Source organism: Equus asinus, chromosome 10, assembly GCF_041296235.1.
Source record: "Equus asinus isolate D_3611 breed Donkey chromosome 10, EquAss-T2T_v2, whole genome shotgun sequence".
NCBI classification, from domain to species: Eukaryota; Metazoa; Chordata; class Mammalia; order Perissodactyla; family Equidae; genus Equus; species Equus asinus.
The window spans coordinates 80,464,073-80,485,477 of record NC_091799.1 but is presented as its reverse complement, the minus strand read 5'-3'; the positions used below and the strand labels follow the sequence as shown (position 1 = coordinate 80,485,477).

Genomic DNA, 21,405 nt, shown 5'->3' with positions numbered 1-21,405 from the left:
AGCTTTTCACAAAGCTCTTCACCCTTCACTACACACTCTCCCTCTTCAGATACATGGATATCATTGACTATGAAGCCCTAGAGAACAGTGAAACCACAAAATTGAGAAATCCGGCAACCCAGAACCGCTACATGGAAGAAAGCTGTTCACTGACCCCAAACAGCTGATACATGATACTGAGTGAAAAAGAAATGTATATTGCGTTTGAACTTTTATAAATTTGAGGGTTTATTTGTTACTGCAGCTGGAATTACCGTAACATACCATGTGCATACCCTCTGCACTGCTTAGTAGTATCTGAGAATAAACTTCTAAAAGCAACCTTGAGCTGAGAGCCAAGCTATCATTCTCTCACATCCTCACACCCGGCTGAGGTTCTCTGATCTGACCTCAGCAAAATGAGAATTGTATTCTCCATAGTAGATTAATGGCTTGGCATTCCAGTTTTAGCATCAGTTTCTGTGAGATGGCTCAATGTAGGTTTCTCTTAAGCAATGGCCCTTCCCTCAGAGGGCTGACACGTTTGGATCTCTGAGGCTGGAAGGCTGCAGGACTCAGCCCTGGACTATTAGAAATTCTCCAATTGAAAGACCACTGTACAAAGCCTCTTGGAAGTGCTATTTCTCTCCTATGCATGTCTGGGAGGCAAGTACGTTTTCTTTGACACTTCCTTCATACTTTCAAGACTTTAAAGACAAGGAGAGGAGGGCGCAGCAGTCAAAAATCATAAATTATTATGACCAACCAAAAGTAAGCAAAGATTAAACCAAATGCACAGGAAATATACAAGCTGGTATCTCTTTACCCCTCACTACTCACAGTTTTACTTGCAGACCAGAGGCATCAACATCATGGGGAAGCTGGTTAGAAAGGCTCAAGTTCAGTCTCCACCCAGACTTCAGAATCAGAGTTAACATTTTAACAAGATCCCCAGGTGACTTGTACACTCATTCAAGTTTGAGAATCACAGCTTTGGCCTTCCATCTCCTCTCCCACCCTCACTTCTTCCCCTTTTCCAAGATGAAGGACCTATGGATACATGTGTAATCAACCTACGGCCATTTTTGTTACCTGAGAAGCAGTTATTGGAGGAAGAGAAATGGGTCAGAAAACCTCCTCCTGCCTTTGGGAGGAGCCTAGAAATGGGTTCAAAGGATGAATTCCCAGCAACACTTTTTAACGTTCTCCTCACCAGTATACCCTAAAGCATTTCCTTTCTCCTGTTTCACCCAAATAGGCTGATCCAGTAAGTGAGCCCACTCCATGAAAGCCTGGCTTTCCACCAAGTGGGCAGCTGAGCCCCTCTTCCTTTTGTCACCAGAATCACTTATGCTTTCTGTTCACGCAAGTGTGGGAACTTACTGAGTTTAATCCCCTGGATTGAAAAATGAAAATAGCCACACACAAAAAAAAAGTCATTAAATTTCAGAATAAAATAAATTTTATTTGTAAAGTATTCACTAAGAAAAACATTAAAATAAGTAAGTTCAGGAAATTTTACAGTTAGATGTTCCTCTAATCCCTTTATTATGACCTCCTGCTGCAGATCCCTAAGACAGCAAATACAGTGAAAGTATAGGGAAACCACTGCCTTTATATGTATCAGAGGAACGGCTATAATGAGAAGGGCATTTCACCTGAGAACCACTTCCGAGTCTCGCTTCATGGCTTTCTTTCTTCCTTTCTTCCTTCTTTCCTTCCTTTCTTTCTTTCTAATTTAAAAATATATCCTCGGGCATTTAAGGAAACGACTGTGTCCCAAGTAATTAAGTAAGATGACTAAAGATCTATTGCTTGTCAAATTCCAGATCTTTCAGAAACTTTAGTTTACACGTTATCAAAATCTATATTACTGGACTTGTTTTAAACTCGTTCCACTCTCTGAGAGTCCCTGATTTCCAAAGAACTAACAGACAAAGGTCATAATCTCCAGGATTTTCTCATCATTAAAATGAAATAGGCATCAGTGTCAATAGAAGCACTAACACCAGCATAATAGTTCAAAAAGTCTTCTTTTGAAACCTGGAGGGGACAAAAGGCAAGAGAAAAAAGAAGGAAATGATGTCAAAATATGTGAATCCTAGTAGAGCATTTTCTGTTCTCCCTGAAATATTTTCTATTGAGTTTGATTTGCCACTGGCAGTCAGGTTGGGTCAGGAGAGTGGGGGAGCCTGGGTTGCCTTTCCCCTCTGACGTGGCTTTCTGAGGTGAGGCATTTGCAGGCACCACCAAAGACCCACTTGCCCATTGGTGCTGCTCTAGAACATACTCTGTGCCATCATACTTGTGGCTCTTACTAACACTTTAGGGTGGAGAAGTTTAGAGCATAAATGAACAGACAAAAAAACTCTTTAGGGAAAGGTAGTCTAGACCAAACACATAGGTAGGGATAGAACTAGAAAATGGGGTACTTCCCAGGATCCTTGGGCATCCAGGAGTACATGATAGCTGGCATTCAATAGCAGAGTGCAGGGGACTAGCCATATGGGAGGTGCTAGAGGACAAACTCTCCCGGCTTCTCAGTTTGGCCAGGATGTGTGCTGGTGTTTGCTGGTGGGCCCTGTGCCTCCTATAATGGGCAATGAAGTTATGAGCAAAGATACAAACAGCAGGAGCCAACCCCTATGTTCCATCTCTCTCCTCCCGCTTAACCTCCCCTGTTCCTTAACACCAGCCCATAGAGTAACACTATTCTGCATAGTCCTGGAAGCACCACTCAGAGGCTGGGCATCTGGGAGTTTGGTTGGCCAGCTAGATGGCAGTCGTCCAGCCCTGAAGGAAAAGGAATATTAATGCCAAATTTTCAAACTCTCATTCTCAGCTGTCAAAATAATGGTTTTTATGGATAATTACATTTTTTTCTTTTAAAAGCACAAGAGAATACAATCTGAACAGGGTCTTATCACCTTCAAAGAAGAAATTTCATCACCTGCAACTGAAACATCACACAGGGAACATCTTTAAGTGACTGAAAAGCACTGAGGAAGTAAACTTTTAAGGAAGCAGGCTGTGTCACATGTTAGCTAAGAAGAAGAAACATATTTTGGAAACACCTTTTAAAACTGAAAAACAAAAGCTAGATAAACTCTTTTGTTACAAGAGTAGCTGATGTTTCAAGCTTTAAATTGAAGAAATTCTATTAAATCTGAACCTCGTTAATGGCAAGGCACCATCTGATAATGTGACAAAATGACAGGGTTAGTATTGTAGATTAAACCATATCTAACCTTGTAGGTCAATAAATTGTTGATTTCTGTTCCTTGAAATGATATACTCACTATTGCCATTAAGACAAGTTCTGGCTTTCAATGCATATAAAACTGACCACTAAAGTATGTATAGGTAAACCAAAGTATGTATAATATTAAACAAAATATATATATATATATTTTGAGGAAGATTAGCCCTAAGCTACCATCTGCCACCAATCCTCCTCTTTTTGCTGAGGAAGACTGGCCCTGAGCTAACATTTGTGCCCATCTTCCTCTACTTTGTATGTAGGACGTCTGCCACAGCATGGCTTGACAAGTGGTGCACAGGTCTGCCCCCGGAATCCAAACTGGCAAACCCCAGGCTGCTGAAGCGGAACATATGAACTTAACCTCTGCACCACTGGGCTGGCCTCTAAACAAAACATTTTTAAACTTATATCGTAAATATCATGGAAATTCTGCTTTATAAAGCATTGTTTTTGATCTTCAATTTCTATTAAAAAATGCTATCAAGATAAGATTTACACGTAGGAACACTTCACTATCTAGAAGATAGCTTGCGTTACAGTTATGCAAATAAAGGATTGTCAACTAACAACTGGCCTGAGACTGTTTTAAAAAATACCTGGGAACTTTTTATGACTAGCATACTGATTACATTTATATGCCAATAGATATCGCCAAGTATCTAGAAACATATATGAATATAGGCAGACACAGCCCTTATCATCTTCTTAACATCACTGCCTTGCTTAGCAACACTTTTGTTTAGTGTAGATGAAACAAAAGTAAATTTTCACTCAAACTCTATCTAAATGAACCCAATTAGTGGAGCCTGAGTTAATGGGAACTTACTATACTCACTTTGCAGCTTAAAAGATAATCTTAAGTAACCAGAAGTTGAATGATATTGCTAAATGAGATTTTAGTATGAAGAAGTATGAAATTTGTGGAAGAGTATTTTACTTCCTAGTTTCCTTGAAGACTGAAGGAATGATCTGGGTTTCCTAAGGTAGTGGCTGACATTTGATAGTAGCCTGCATCTGGGTAGCACTTTATCCCCTCAGAGTGGAAGCCCTCAGGGGCTCACTATAACCCTGGAGGGAGGAAGTCACTCTGCCATCTGCCATTTTCTCTCAATTGCAGGTCCCCATCCTGTTCTAAGGCTCTCTGGGAGCACTGATTGCCATCAGTTCCGCATGTGCCCTGAACGTTTCCAGGAGACCAGCAACTCAGACCTTTCAAGTTTAAGATCAAGATGTTCCCAAAATAAATACCAGTCCCTGAGTGCCGAGTACTAAGGTCAGTCAAGAAAAAGTTACTCAGGTCTTTGCTGGCAGGATTACAAACTACATACTCAGATCTTGCTTCAAACTTCAGGCACTTGAGCTCTGAGTCACAGGGTCCCTCGTAAATTTATTACAAGGTCTAGAGCAGAATGAAATTGGAGAAGAATGATAGTTATATGGGCAGTGTTCCGTAAAGCTGGGCATGACCTTTTGCCCATTTGGGCTGTTTGACACAGTTCCAGTGTTGGAAGCAGCACTGGGAACCAGAAACCCACAGTGTTTACAAGAACTTTGGTGAAACAGAAATTGTATCAACAGTGTTCAACAGCTGTTAGGATTTCTATAATACTGCAGAGAAATAATAAATAGATAAATTCTGCTTATGAAGCATAGGGAGAAGATTCTAGAACACAAGGAAATAGGCCATTACGTTTTGAGATTTTCTTTCCCTGACATAATATACCTTTCTGGTAATTCCAAGGCCCATCCTCAAAACCTCAGCTACGGGTTGGTTGCTCATATTTTCAGTAGGTGTCTCTCCTGAAGAGCACCTTCCCCTCTATCTGGCTGAGGGAAAATACTGGCTTTGGCAAAGCAGGTGTGAGAATGAAACAAGAAGGTCGTGCTATTCTCAGAGAGGAAGAGCTGCCTCACCACAGCCTCTCACCGCACCAACTGAGGTAGCAGAAAGAACTCTTCTCACACAGCGTGTTCTCAGAACCCCCATCAATCATTTGTTTATGTTTCTTTCAACAGATTTCACCCGTCATCTGTTTCAAAACACTTAATTTCAGGGGATTAACTTAGTGGGGTTTTTAAAATTACAATAAAAGTCCTAGCTGTCTCTATTAAGGTTATGTAGTTTTCATATGAGCAACTTGGAGGAGTAAAACCATGCTTAGAAACATTGGCTTTCAAAAAGATCAGTTACACGAAAATAACATTATATGGCAATCTATCAGACCCTTGGCACCTGTGTTTTTCCTTGAATCATAAGCATTTTTAAAATCTAAAATGCTGATTTATTCAACAAGCTCTTAGTTTAAAACAACAGCCTATAATTTCCAAGAAAGCGGGTTGGTTGACTAATCTGGACCATTGGAAGTTGTGAGGTTTTTCATTCTGTTCCCCAAAGAGATATGCACAAATCCAAAAAGGTACACTAAGCAGAGAATGGCAGTAGGATTTCATGACGGAGGACAGAAGGGCACCCACACACCACCCAAGAATTCATTTGGTTAATTTAATCTCCACTTGACTAAACATCAGCAGAACAGATTGCATCAAGATTACTTGATGACAGTGGAATCGTTACCTACTTGTGGCTCACTGAGGCAATCCACAATGGCCAAGAGAAGTGAAGGCCCAAAACAATGATCTGCCTCCAAGAATAGAAGGAGATTTTCCTTCAGTTGTCTTGATAGATTGTCTACATGCATCAAATTTACTACACAGTTTCCCAATACACTGCAGTAGGAAAGGCTGCAACCGTCCTGGCTTCAGAAGCTACAGGAACTCAGAGGGGAGGTCAGTGCCCACGTTCTCCCTCCTTTCTGATCTCTTCCACTGAGGCCTGTTAGTTTGGTTTGAAAGCTAGTGGTTTTGTTTGCATTTATTCTAGCTCATTGCTCTCCCCCCACAACCTAGAATAGAACATGGCACATAGCAGCAGCTCAATAAATATTTAATGAAGGGATGTATTTTCAAACTAAAACCATGATGCGTGCAAAGCCAACCTGCAGCCTACTTGGAGGGGGCCCAGCTCTGCCTTAGAAGCTGCTGTTAGGATGTAAAATGTGACTCCACGCCTGCCACCAAACCACAAAGAGCCATACATGTCCTCCAGAGTGCCATTTGGGTCTGGGAAGAAATCCTGTTAAAGTCTGAATGTCTGCGAAAATCAGCCCTGAAGACCGGCTGGAGGAATTCTGCCTCAGTCTACAACGCAACTCGTGCATCTTGGATTTCTCATTTGCACTCTGAATGGAATTCAAGCAGGATGCGATCCAGCTCCTGACAGCCGCCGTGGCAGGGTCTCCTCTGCTCTTGCCTAGGTTTGCGTTTAGGGGAGTTAGAACCCAGATTTAGTGCAGGTATTGGTGGCTTGTTCTGATTAATCCTGATTCTCAGAATTTCTACACATGTTGCTCCTGTTTCATAAAAAAGCTGTTAGTTTTATCCTCTTTTCATTGGCTTATTTATTTATTTACTTCCTATGTAGGTTCCTGGCCCCAGAAGTAAAGGACTCCCAAGGGTTATTTTAGAAACTCCTTATTGTGTTTTATCTCCTGACCCAAGTGCTTACTTTTTAAGCTCAAATGGAGTAACGTTTAAATTGTGAAAGTTAAATAAACAGAAAATATATCCAGAACAGTATTAGCAAATGGGTTTTAATAAATGACCATTCACTGTTCCTTCCACTGGTACTAGAAGGAGTAAAGGTGATAATGAGGGAATCCAGGGTAGACCAGAAATCCCAGATAAGATTCAGAATAGGAGAGGCGTGACTCTTGACCATCAGGCTCTCAGGAGATCTTGTTTATGGAGGGCGAGGGGGCTGTGGTGGAATCCTCACTTGTGGCCCAGAACTTAACCTTCTAGAACGGAGGTAACTAAATGTGACCAAATACACTGTGAGGCACAGGTTATCTGAAATCTGATAGCTGCGCCCCAATTAGACAGGAAGCAACGTACAACTGGGGAAGATGAAGCTGATAGCTGCAACCCAGTCCTTGTTCAGAATCACATGCTAACTCCATGGCCCCAGTTAAGCAGAGGCATGAGTTGTCCCAGAATCAAAGACACAATCCATCCAGAGCAGTAGGCTTGAAACCCACCATGCCCAAGAAACTGGGACCTCTCCTTAGCCACAATCTACCAGGTGCAAGCTGCAGAAAACATGGATATTTTTTCTATACATTGCTTTATAATTTCTCCTGGCTTTCTATGTCATTTCTACATATTTCTTCATATCACTTGGCATCTTTTGGCCTGCCAACTTCTATATAAGCCTAGATAATAAATCCAATGGAAAACTAGATTTGCATAGTTAATTTCCAAAAAAGGTTGGTGGCCCATGATATGGGGATGCTCCCATCCTCAAGAAAAAGGTCCCTTTCCCAGCCTGTCGCCAGAGTGAGAGATTAGCTCCTCAACAACAAACAAAGGAAGGTGTCCTCTTTAATGATTGCCATAATTCTCATCTGGAAACACCTGTTTTCACAGTTTTTAAATCAATGTATATCCTGATCTCACCTTCCAAGTCTGTGAAATAAAAAGCAAACAAGTGAATGAGTAGAACATACGTCAAGTGTGTTCAAGCCCAAATCCAGAGCCACTTAAACATATAAGATCTTAAAAGGGACTATTACTCCAATCTATGTCCCCAAACCAGGGGGTGAGTGCAGCCAGGGACAGAGGTGGCAAAAATGACTGTCCCTGAGCAACAAAGCAGAGTGGTCACTACCTCCAGCACCATAGTCAGAGGGCAAGTCACTGTGTTTTTATCTCTAGCCCAGACACAGAAAACACCAGGGGAGAGTGGTAGTTTCAACATCTATTTTCCAGCAGCTGGGGCTGCCTTTGCTTAGAGTCACATATCAACAGGGGAGAGTCACATATCAACAACATGAAACTAAAGCTTGGAGATGAGAGGAGAACGCTTTGAGCCGTGAAATGTCACGATGGAAAATCTGGGGCCGGCCCCGTGGCCCAGTGGTTAAGTTTGCACACTCTGCTTCAGTGGCCTAGGGTTCAGCAGTTCTGATCCTGGGTATGGACCCTATGCACTGCTCATAAGGCTTTGCTGTGGCAGCATCCCATATGGAGGAAATAGAATGACTTGCAGCCAGGATATACAACTGTGTTCTGGGGCTTTGAGGAGGAATAAACAAAAGAGGAAGACTGGCAACAGATGTTAGCTCAGGGCCGATCTTGCTAAAAAAAGAAAAAGATGGAAAATCTGCTTTGGAGTACACCTGTGATCCTGGTCTACTTCACCCCCGACTTCCTTGTGCTGGTGGGAACCTCAACATGATTGGCCAATGGCAGGGAGAGGAGAGATGAACAGTCCACCAGGCAAAGGTTTACTGAGATGCTCTGCCCACTCACAGGGCAAGAGGTCCCACATAAAATCTGAGAGCACACCTCAGCCTCAAACTTTAATCACAGGAATGGTCCTGGCTTTGCCGCTCAAGGAGATGGCTCCAGTCTCACACCAGCCTTTAAAATGGCCCCCAAATTTTCATTTTAAGCAAATTTGTCAAACGAAGACTTCCCCAAAACACAGTCAGAGAAACTCAAGCTACAGTTAGGGAAATTGAGGCTAGCAGGTGGTCTCCTTCTGGTCCCCAAATTGGGGCTGAAGCACTTAAAGATTTACAGTCAGTGATAAAAACAGATGAATTTTCCCAACTAGAAATGGACCATCTAAAGGGAGGTGGAGAAAGAATGAGCGCATGGGTGGGGATTCTAATTAAAATACTCAAATTTTATTAATGGCCAAGGAAGACATCTAATGTTTATTAGACATCTGCATATATCAGCCCGGCTTTAGGAGCTTTATAGATCCTATTTTAATTAATGCCTATTTTATAGCTAAGGAACAGCCTCAGCAGAGTTCAGTTACAATTAACTGTTCAGTGTCTCTATTTCTGGCCTAGAAAATGCAGTGCGTGTTGACATGGAAGAAACACTGGGATGAACATGAACTCAGATGCAATCCTGGTTTTGAGCTGATATTTAATCATTTGGAGCCACATGGCTATCTCCAAGGCCCTGGTCACCAGGTCATACATTTAGAGCTTCCAGGCGGTTCTCATCATGACGATGAAATATACATCAGTGTCAATGGACGCGCTCACTCCTGCGTAGTAGTTCATAAACTCCTCTGGGGTCACCTGCAGCAGAAAAGTTAGAAACAAAAACGAAACTTTGCTTCTCACCATTTCAATGGAGGCCCATCTCCCGTACCTGTAAAGGGAGGGGAAATTTCAATCAAGAAGGCTGAGCAACAGATCTAAAACAAGAGAAAAAGTGAAGTTAAGGATGGCTGTGAGGGGTCGCATGGGGAAGAGAGGAAGAAAGCCTTGAAAATTTCCAAACCAACCTAAATGGAAAGTGAGATACAGGTTCTCGTCTTTCTTTAAGAGCAGGAGCCCATCTGTTCAGATAAGTGAGACTGAAACTTAGAATAAGAAACGAGTGTTCTTTAACTGTAATTAATACTGTTTTTCTGTGAAATGTCAGAAACAACATCTCGTCCTCATGTCAGGAAAAGTAATGTTTTACCTTTGAAAAAATGGACTTCTGTCTTGTGGGTAAGGAAACAGATTTCTAGTTAAATACTCCTCCGCTTCACGCTTTTTAAGATACAAATTACTCATTCAAGGCTCAGAGTGAGTGAAAAAAGATGCCCTCTGCTCCATGCCTCTCCCTCACCCTGGAATCTCTCTCCCTTCTATGCCTGTAACTGTCTTTTTGGAAGAACAACTCACATGTTTAGCTAGGGTAGGATTTTATATTACTTTCCTTTTTGAAAGAAGAAAAAACAGTTCTCAGTCTTATTTTTTAACAGGTGTAGGTGATATGTACACTCCAATTTAAGCATATTGGCTGATGTGATTAGTGGATTCATGGAAAGAATTGTTCTCTCGTTTGATGTCTATGGCCAGTCAATGGATCCCAAAGGATAACTCTATTTATATGGGACACAATAATGATGGTTGTTTTGGAAATTTATTCTTTTCTAGTTAGCCCTCAATTTTCAGTGTCATGAGGGATTAAAAACACCACAAAAAGTGAAATCTGTAAATAATTCAAAACCCCTTCCTAGTCTATAACAGCAAACTCCTCTCCCACCGAGTGCCTACGTATCTTTTTTAAGAATCATAGGAGCTGATTGGCCCACTTACCTTTTTGCTGAAACTATAAGCGAAAAGAGAAAAAAGTCACAGTGTCCACAGTTCTCTCCTACACCTAACCCTGCCCCTCAACAAAATAGTAAAAATCAGTAGGAAGAAAGACATTGGACTGAGCTAATAGCTGAGCTGTGCTTATCAGTGATCTGGAAGTAGAAAGAAATCATCTATGAGCACAGCTTCTACTAAAATTAGATCACCATTAATGTCCTCCCTTCTTGAATGTCTTTATTTCTGTCCTCCTCTGCATTCCCAGTTATCCAGCGTTAAACCCCATCTGGAAGTCAGACTACATACAACCAGATGTCAGAGCTGCTACCTTTGTCCATTTCAGAAAAAGCCATCAGTTATTCTTCGTGCAGTGTCTGTTTATTTCCTGAGACTCAACGTATACTGGGAATGGCCTGAAGTACAAATTCTATGACTTCCCCCATAAGTTTGCCCTCATCATAGTAAATTACTATCAGTACTAATTATTGCTACTTAATTATTTTGTTTGACATTAGAAAAAATGAGAGAATGGACACCTCTTCTTTGGGCAGGGCTCTTGGCTAGACCACCCTTAGTTGACAGGGTATATATTACATCCTGGAGAAGGTCCTGGCTAGGGTCGATGGAAATGTCTGAGTCACGAGACAGAGTACAGTCCCTTTTTCTCAGCTCCAGACTGACTAGAAAATCAAAAAATAAGTTTAGGTTATCTATATACACTTAGTAATATACTTAAAATATTTTGAATTATTTAAAAATTTCTATATGGGATAGATGAGGCAACATGACTCATATCCTCTCAAAGGTTAACCTAGTTCTAAGAGATTTTTAAAAAATATTTGTAACTATAAAATAATATATACACACGAAAACCTCAAAACCTAGATATTAAAAACATAGGAAGTGAAAGTCTCACCCCATTAGGGTCGGGTTTAGGGATAGGATCAAGTGAGGAAAGTCTGCTTCACACATGACTTGGTTGCTTTCCTACCTCCATCCAACGGGCTTCTGGCACATAGGCTGACGGGAGAGCAGATTGCGGGGACAAGACCTATGATAAATTCCGTGACAGCTGCAAACCCCAGTAACCTGTATGACTACTTGAGAGCTTAGCCTGGATTCTTGAAGATCCCAGATTTGAGCATAGTCGTGGCTAGGGAGCATTCTAACTTTCTGACAGCATTCTAAATTCTTCTTACGTGGATATCAACTATATTTTTTAGCCATAAATGAGCACATTGGCTTCAAGTGTAGCTATGCTTCACCATAAGAAATCTAATTGTGCAAAACGGCTCAATTTGGATAAGATAAGTTAGGGGTTAAGATTCTCTTTATAATTGAATTTACCATGGAGTTTCCTTACATCAACCGTTTCTTGTGCATTTAAAATATGATTTAGCATACAAAAGTTTGAATCACATATCACTTTTTGGAGACATTTTCATTGTGTCTATTAAATGAGTTATCCTTGTGAAGGTCTTAGCACAATGCCGAGTACACAGTAAGTGCTCAACTAATGTTGCCCAGATCCATAATGAAGCTAACGGAAGTTCATGTACATATTATGTTTAGTAATCAAAAATGGGCACTTCTTAATCGATCAGAGTCAAGAATCTCAAATATGAATGTGATTTAGAGTCATCTGGGGCACTTATTAAAACTGTAAATCCTTGAGTTCCACCAAAAAAAAAAAATGGATTCTGTAGTTCTGTGGTGCAGCCAGCCGTCTGCATTATTAGCCTATACTTTAGATGGTGCTCATGCACAGTCAGAGTTGGGTATTAATACATGGTCCATGGTATTAAGGTGACATCAGATGTTGTAACTGCTAAAAACCCTAACATTTATGAGTATTTGAGAAGTTAATGTGGCTTGTGAAGATGAATGCGAAAGAGGACGGGGTGGGAACTTTAAACCAGCTGAATCACAGCTACTGGCTCCCTTGACTCGGGTTAGAGAAAAGGACAGCTGAGGTTTCCCCTGGTGACGAGGAGGAACCACCTGCAGAAAGGAGGCAAACACACCCTGGGATCCCATGAAGAGTTGGGCTAATTTGGGGAAACGGCAGTTGACTATTTTTCCACTGCCATCTCAGAGATCAAAGGCCAGCAATATTGGAAGAAAACATACGGTTTCGTTATTTCTGTCCCTAAGCATTTGGCTGCCCTACAGAATCTAGACCTTTTTTTATCCACCTCTGCAATCCCTTCAGTCTAAAATGGAGGGTATATCTCTGTCCCTGGCAGGAAGATGTCAGCAAAAAGGAAAGAAAGGTCCCCTTTCTATCCTCTTCACCATTGCTAACAGGACTCACCTTGAAGTCTCATGGAAAAGGCTGGCGGGAATTCCCTTTGGAAAGAGAAGGCTTATTTCTTTTCCTGTCACCACCATCTCTTCTTCCCACCCACTGTCCCACTAATCCTTCCTGTGTGACAAAGGGGTTAGGACAACCTTCCTCAGGGTCTGCTGCTGCCGACTGTCAATCAAGGAGAGAATTCCCTTCCCCATCACCACAGCCTTCAGGACATCTGAGATCAGAACCAATCCTGGGTTAAAACTTCCATTTACAGCTGTTTGGTAAAAGACAGAGGACAATTTCATCTCAGCCTGGAAACAGTAATGGAGATGTAATTCCTTATCCTACCGAGCTATACATTTGTAACTTAAAGATGACAGTTAATGGAGATGGAACGGCTGCTTTTGTTTTTAAGTTCACTGTAGTTTAGCAATGCAAGTTAACCTCAAAGTCTACTAAAGATTAAATCAGAGTAAATTCTGTTCTCTGGTATTCCCTTTACTGAAAGCTTCCCTTAAATGGCATTTCCACATAGCAAAGTGTTATGAGAAATGATGTGTATAACGATGTGTCTAAAAGACACTGCAATATTCTGAAATGCCTTGTGAACCACATTCCAAAAAATTGAATTATGGTCTCATTTTGAAGTTAAATGTGTTTTACTATAGTCTAGTTCTCTGGAATGTAGCTAGCCATGTATGGTAAATATGGCAACTGTGAAATGGAATGTTTAATCAAAATACTGCACCCTCTAAATGATGGGTATTGAGCCTGATGTGGATCTCCTACCAACATATGTGGGCACACAAACACTTTTTTACTACATTAGTTCTCAACTTTCCAGATGGTCCCTAAGGAAATATTTTACTTCTCTTCTCTTCTCTTCTCTGTTTATAACAAATATGGTAGAAGTATTTTTTAAGGCCTTGAACCCATTTACAATTACAAATTGGATAGAAGAAATGTCGCATATATTAAGCTCTTTTACTTACCAATCCATCTTTGTCATAGGGAGAATCAAAATTATCTAGAAATTTCCTGAATACTTGTTCCTCCGTCCATTCTCCATTTTGGTACTTTGGATGGTGTTTTGCATTGTACACCTCACGAAGGTCTTCAATTGTTATGATGCCATCTCCAGTTTTGTCTAACTTCCTAAAAGCTTGCATAATTACCTCTTTTCTGGCTCTGGACATTGGAGGCTAGACAAATAGAAAAAACACATACACAGATGTGCATGAGCAAATGAGCTCTTTTGGTACCATACGTGATGAAATATCTTATTCCTCTCAGTGATATGAAATTGTTTGTGTGCTGCTAAACGATATGAATTATGATTGCTCTAAAACGTCTCTAAACCTGTTCTCAATCTCCTGCCCATCACCTCCACAGTGTACTAACAACTTCTGAAAATGAAACCTCAAAATAGCCAACCAAAACCATGTGAAAGCCAAACACGGCATATACACTGATTCATGGGGCCACTTACTCTTAATGTGAGAAGAAATTCGTTGAAGTCTATTGTTCCATTTCCATCCTTATCAAACCTCTGGAAAAGCTCTTCTGCTTCTTCCTTTTCCATGACCACAGCATAATCGTTCAACCCTTTCACAAATTCTTTAAAATCAAGGGTTCGGTTGTTATTGTCATCCATAATTCGAAACACTCTGAAGAAAATACACACACACGAGAAAAGAAAAAAAAAACCCACAAAGAACAAGGTATTAGCATAAAGAATTAAAAAAGAAAACCACTCTCAAAGTTTTTCAAAGTAAAATATAGAAGTCTTAGATTCTTCCCTGTACTCTCCTTCCAAAATTGGAGGGCCCCTTCCCAGCTTCTTGTAAAAGAAAACAAACCTTTAAAAAAAAACAACCGAGGGGTTGGCCCGGTGGTGCAGCGGTTAAGCGCGCAAGTTCTGCTTCTCAGCGGCCCGGGGTTCGCCAGTTCGGATCCCGGGTGCGGACATGGCACCGCTTGTCAAGCCATGCTGTGGCAGGTGTCCCACATATAAAGTAGAGGAAGATGGGCACGGATGTTAGCTCAGGGCCAGGCTTCCTCAGCAAAAAGAGGAAAATTGGCAGTAGCTACCTCAGGGCTAATCTTCCTCAAAAAAAAAAACACCATACATGAACTGTATGATTCTCAGTATATAACATTCCCCAAAAGGCAACTCTATAGAGACAATAAAAAGACGAGGGGAAGGGAAGGGAGAACAGGTGAAGCACAGGGGATTCTTAGGACAATGAAACTGTTCTGCGCAATGCTATCATGATGGCTACACGACATTATGCATTTGCTAAAGCCCATGGAAATTTAGAGTACGAAGAGTGAAGCTTAACATATATAAATTTTTTAAAAAACTAGTTAGGAGGTCAGGGGACCCCAGGAAGGAATGCAGACTGTGACAAGAGAGTCTACCTGTGTTATAAAAATTTAAAACAACCTCACAGAAGGGAAGGGGAAATGTGAAGGTACTGACTTACGTCACTTTGGAAATCAGCAGAGTCTGTAAGATTAAAGGCAAAAGAAACTGCACATAAGCACTGAACTCTAGTCAATAAAGATATTTCCCACAGAGAGATGAGTTAGCAATTCTGATATTGCTATACATGTATATTGGAATTGAACAATTATATCAATTATATTGAACAATTATATCAATTATAGTTGATATTATAAATTCACATTTAGCTTAATATAGACACAGGTGATTAAATATAAAAATATTTATAGATATGTATATATACACAGGTTAATATACACACATATACTTCCTTGTTCCATCAGCTAAGAAGACCTAAAAGTAACATCTGAGTAACAACAAGCGAACCGAGAGCCTAGATTTTAGTTTCTAATACAATTCTCCAATAAAAGAAACTGGGCTTACAGAAAAAAACCCACATATTTATGGGCAGCTCATTTTTGACAAAAGAGCCAAGAACATACAATGGAGGAAAGAAAGTCTCTTCAATAAATGGTGTTGGGAAAACTGGACAGCCACTTGCAAAAGAATGAAAGTAGACCCTTACCTTACGCCATACACAAAAATTAACTCAAAGGTAGTTAAAGACTTGAACATAAGACCTGAAACCATAAAACTCCAAGAAGAAAACGTAGGCAGTACACTGCTTGACATTGATCTTAGCAGTATCTTTTTGAGTGTGTTTCCTCAGGCAAGGGAAACAAAAGAAAAAGTAAACAAATGGGACTACCTCCAACTGAAAAGCTTCTGCACAGCAAAGGAAACCATCAACAAAATGACAAAACAACCTACCAATTGGGAGAAGATATTTGCAAATCACATATCCAGTAAGGAATTAACATCCAAAATATATAAAGAACACGTAAAACTCAACAACAACAACAACAAACAATTAAAAAACGGGCAGAGGGGCCAGCCCCATGGCCAATTGGTTATGTTCACACGCTCCGCTTTGGCAGCTCAGGGTTTCACTGGTTTGGATCCTGCACATGGACCTAGTACCATTCATCAAGCCGTGCTGGGGCAGTGGCCACACAGCTCAACTAGAAGGATCTATACCTATAATATGCAACTGTGCACTGGGGGGTTTTGGGGAGAAGGAAAAAAAAAAAACAAAAGGAGGAAGATTGGCAACAGATGTTATCTCAGGGTCAATCTTTAAAAAAAAAAAGGGCAGAGGATCTGAACAGACATTTTTCCAAAGAAGAGATATACATGGCCAATGGGCACATGAAAAGATGTCAACATCATTAGTGTCAACATCACTAATTATTAAGGAAATGCAAATCAAAACCACAATGAGATATCACCTCACACCTGTCAGAATGGCCATTATTAAAAGTCAAGAAATGACAAGTATTAGAGAGGATGTGGAGAAAAGGGAAACCCTGTACACTGCTGATGGGAATGCAAACTGGTGCTGCCACTATGGAAAACAGTATGGAGATTCCTCAAAAAATTAGAAATAGAACTACTATACAATCCAGCTATACCACTTCTGGGTATTAAACCAAAAAACACAAAAACACTAATTCAAAAAGATATGTACACCCTATGTTCATCACATTATTAGTCACAATAGCCAAGACTTGGAAACAACCTAAGTGCACTCACAGATGAATGGATATAGAAGAGGTGGTATACATATACAATGGAATACTACTCAGCCACGAAAAGAGATGAAGTGTTGCCATTTGCAACAACATATATGGACCTTGAGAGTATTATGCTAGGCGAAATTAGTTACATGGAGAAAGACAAATACTGTATGATTTCACTCATTTGTGAAAGATAAAAAAACAAACACATAGATACAGAGAACAAATTGGTGGTTACCAGAGGGGAAGGGGAGTGGTGGGAGGGCAAAAGGGGTAAACGGGCACATGTGTATGGTCACAGATGGCAACTAGACTTTTGGTGGTGAACACGATGCACTCCATACAAAAGTCATAATATAATGAAGTACCTCCCAAATTTATATAATGTTATAAACCAACATTACCTCTAAATAAATAAATAAATAAAATTTTATAAAAGGAATCGGGCTTCTTGGAGAAATGGCTGATTCTAAGATTGGGGCAGGAAATAGTCAAGAGTATCTTGTACCAGAAAGTAAGAAAGTGCCCCCCAAAAAGACTACATTGATGGGAATAGGAATAGGGACACAGGGGCCACTGAAAGAGTTCCTAAGGCCAAAGCTGGAACAATGTGAGCAGTAAAAACAAAGTAGCGTTGGATTATAGCCCAAAGTAAACACAAATATCCATGAAACCATATTGGTTTAAATAAATGTGGAAGAAGAGATGTATTTCTCTATCAGAAGAATTCCAAATAAGTTATGCACATCCTTTGCCCTCAGAGAGGAAAAGCATACTCCCCACTCCCTAAGTATGGCTCTGCAGAAAGTCTTCCTTCCAAAGAGTACGATATGGAAAGCGGGAAAAAAGACTGACTTTACATTGGAGAAGCCAGACAAACACCATCACAGTCAGTTGATCAAGGTCAAGATCAATAGTGATAAACCTGTTGACAGTACACATCCTTGTTATGATGTGAGGAAAATGGCACTTTACTTCTGTGGTCCCCAAAACCCATAACCCTAGTCTAATCATGAGAAAAACATCAGACAAATTCCAACAGACGGACATCCTACAAAATACTTGACCTCTCAGGGTCATCAAAAACCAGGAAATTCTGAGAAACTATTGCAGCCAAGAGGATCCTAACCGCCAAGTAAATATAATGCAGCATCCTGGATGTGATCTTGCAACAGGAAGGGACATTAGGTAAAAACTAAGGAAATTTCAATAAACTATGGATGTTGGTTAATAATAATGCATTGACACTCATCCATTAATTGTAGCAAAGGTACCATATTAAGAAGAATGTAAATAACAGGCAAAATTAATGAGGGGGCATATGGGAACTCTCTGTACTATCCTCTCAATTTTCCTATAAATCTGAAGCTGTTCTAAAAAGTAAAGTCTCTTTAAAAAATTAATGCATGTAACATTTTTCAAGCCCCTGTCTTTGCTAGTAGATCCCAAATCTTCCCATCTCCCAATTAAAGGAAAGCAGAAACTGCACATAGATGCTTTGAAAACCATATTGTATTCTATTTTTCTTGATAAGGTCTCCATAATTTAGCATAAAATGTAAATTTTTTTTTCATTTGTTCAACATACATTCACTGACTACCCAAAATGTACAGACACCATCCTAGCTATAGGAAGCCTCCATATGGGAACATGCCTCTTTATTTCCAGCTTTGCCTGATTGCCTCCAAACATGGGGGACCCATCTCCTTTTCTAGAAAAGAAATAATATATTTTCTAATTGTGTCAAATGGTAACTCTCAAGGTCCTTCATTGATCTCATCACATCCCATTGTGACCTCCGTCTTTGCCACATAGTCTCTCGCCCTCCACCATCTATCACTGCCCTCAGTACAGCCTTGAGAGGTTTCTATTTTGCTGTCAGTCTAACACGTAAATAGAGTTCTTAACTGGGATTCAGAAAACCTGGGTTTGAGTCCCAGTTCTGCTACTAAAACGTGACTTGGGCACATCCTGCAACTTCTCTGGGTCTCATTTTCCCATAAGAGACTAGTTGGTTGATCTTAAGTCCCTTATTAATGCTAAAACAATGTATAAATATCAAGTCAAAACTCATATTTTTCTCCATGTTAGTTACATGTAAAAATGACAGATTCTTACCCCTTTGTATCTCACATTTCAGTTAAAAAACAAGACTTTGATTAAGGAGATCACACAGGCTAGAACACAGGCTCCAGGGGGCCAGAGATCCTGACAGTTTTGTTTACTATGAAGTAGTCGCTCTATCAATATTCATTGGCTGGATGAATTAATGAATAAATTAATTAATGACCAAAGAGAAGTGCTACAGGAAGTGAACTGATCAGTTTCCTCGTAAAACATAAGTAAATTTGGAATAAGCAATGTATTGTCTTAGTCAGTTCATGCTGGCTTAAACAACAAACACTTCTTTCTCACAGTTCTGGAGGCTGGGAAATCCAAGACGAAGGCACCAGTAGATTCAGGGTTTGGTGAGGGCCCTTTTCCAAGTTGCAGACTGTTGACTTCTCAGTGCGTTCTCACGTGGTGGAAAGAGGGTTAGAGAGCCCTCTGGGGTCCCTTTTACAAGGTCATGAATCTCATTCATGAGGGCTCCATCCTTATGACCTATTACTTCTCAAATGCCTCACCTTCTCATACCACCACACTGGGGGTTAGGATTTCAACCAATTAATCTGGGGGGGGGCCACAAATATTCAGTCCATCACTTGTATTATTAAACCACCATGGGGAAACTTTGGCAAACTTAGCCAAGAAAATTCCTATAATTTCATCAGTCCATTTTCCTAGGGCAACCAGCCCATTGCTTTATTCTCTCCCATCCTAGTAAATATCCAACAACATGGGAAAAAACAAAAACAAAACAAACAAACAAAAAATACCACCGTGTGTTATTCAATAAAATTCACAATTGGTTAGGTACCTACAATGTGCCAGATACTGCATTAAGCCATATGAGGAGAAATGCAAAGATGAATGAGACTCAGTCTCTGCCCTTACGAAACTTATTGAGGTTTCTTGAAGGGGGTCAAAAGGTAAACAGAAAAAAACAAATATAAATAAATAAATAAATTTCTTGTAATAATGGAAAAAAAAGGTGGTACAGGGACGGGAGTTACTGTCACCCCATGAATAAGGGCCCGGGCTGGCCTTCCTCCTAACTCCCTCACTCCACAGCCACCCCTTAATGGTGGGGTTATTTTCCCATTCTACAGATAAGGATACTGAGGCTCAGAGCACAGCTGCCACCCTTCCAGAGTGGAAGGGGGTGATTTGAACCTGGAGCCATCTGAGCTTCTTGCCTCAGCAGGCTCTGGGAGCCAGGGTCCTGGTGGGATGTGTCAGTGGCGGGGGTGGGGTGCAGTGCACACTCAGGGTCAGGCACAGGTCGAGTCTGTGTGTCTAGAGGATGTGCTAGCCCGGAGAGGAGACAGGGAAGGCCCAACCGCCCTAGAACAGGCTGAGAACTAGGGGAAAACGGCAGCAGATCGAGGGGCAGGACCACAGCAGGAATCCGGGGCCTGGTGTCCTGCGTGTTCTCCAGGCTGGGCTGTGACACAGAGCATGGCCCTGAGCGTATTGCCCAGCCCAGGCAACCTGCCAGCCCAACTGTGCTGCCCAAAGTAAAAAAAAAAAAATGAAAGAAGGAAACTTATTGAGAGAGAAAAAGAGAACCAGAAGGATGATCAATAGTTTTAAGTGAAGGGAGAAGCAATGCATTTCAGACTGACAGAAATTTTTATGGTATTCTTGGGGCATCTGAGGTAGCTAGAGGACTGTTATAAAGGAAAAAATAATGGAATTAAGATGGAAAGTTGGGTAGTGGCAGAATCTGAAGAATTCTGAATCTCCTTAAATGCTTAAGAGTTTGAATTTTATTAAGGAAAGTCATTGAATGGTCTTCATGAGAAGTGACACCAGTACAATAAAATTTTAAGGCAACTCTAGCAATAGCAGGTTGAATGGACTGAAGAACCAAAAGCTTGGAAGCAAAGAAACCAGTGAGAATACCATATTAAGAATCCAAGAGAAAGATGGTGACTCTCCACACTTGAGCAACCGAGATGAAAAAAAGAAAAGAGACTGCAAGATATTGTAGAAGTAGAGAATTATATGTGTTAGGTCTATAAAATTTCCAACCTAAGGAACTGTAAGAGTGGTGATACCATTGAAGGTAGCGGCTGCAGTGGAAGCTCATGTCTGCAAGAGGGAATGATAGTTTTGTTTTGGACAATAAGACAACTACAGTTATGTGCCGCATAAGGATGCTTCAGTCATTGATGGACCACATACACGATGATGGTCCCATAAGATTAATACCATATAGCCTAGATGTATAGTAGGCTACCCCATCTAGGTTTATGTAAGTACACTCTATGACATTCACACAACAATAAAATTACCTAATGACGCATTTCTTAGAATGTATGCCCATTGTTAAGTGGTAAACGGCTGTACATAGAGATGTCCACTGGCTAGCTGGTTAGTTTGCTAGTTATCTAGTGTTCTCCCTCATAAAGACAAGATACAAATTGTGAAACGAGTTAGGAGCTTAGGAGAGGGTTTGATGCCAAGAATGTGGCAGAAGGCCAAATGAAGCCAGAATAAAGAAGAGCGAA

At 40.7% G+C, this 21,405-nt stretch overlaps 1 protein-coding gene across 7 annotated transcripts in view; it reads right to left on the bottom strand.

The window, feature by feature from the left end:
- Nucleotides 1-1,431: 1,431 nt before the first annotated feature.
- Nucleotides 1,432-21,405, bottom strand: part of CAPSL (calcyphosine like) — a 47,378-nt gene continuing 27,404 nt past the window's right edge. For 4 of the 7 annotated variants that reach the window (XM_070519771.1, XM_070519772.1, XM_070519770.1 and 1 more), the window contains 3 exons: nt 14,196-14,373; nt 13,699-13,908; nt 2,029-9,399 (listed from right to left, as the gene is read on the bottom strand). In XM_070519771.1, coding sequence (XP_070375872.1) covers nt 9,298-9,399; nt 13,699-13,908; nt 14,196-14,373 — 490 coding nt within the window. In that variant the 3' untranslated portion in view covers nt 2,029-9,297. The other 3 variants (XM_070519775.1, XM_070519774.1, XM_070519773.1) reach the window with 3 other exon arrangements.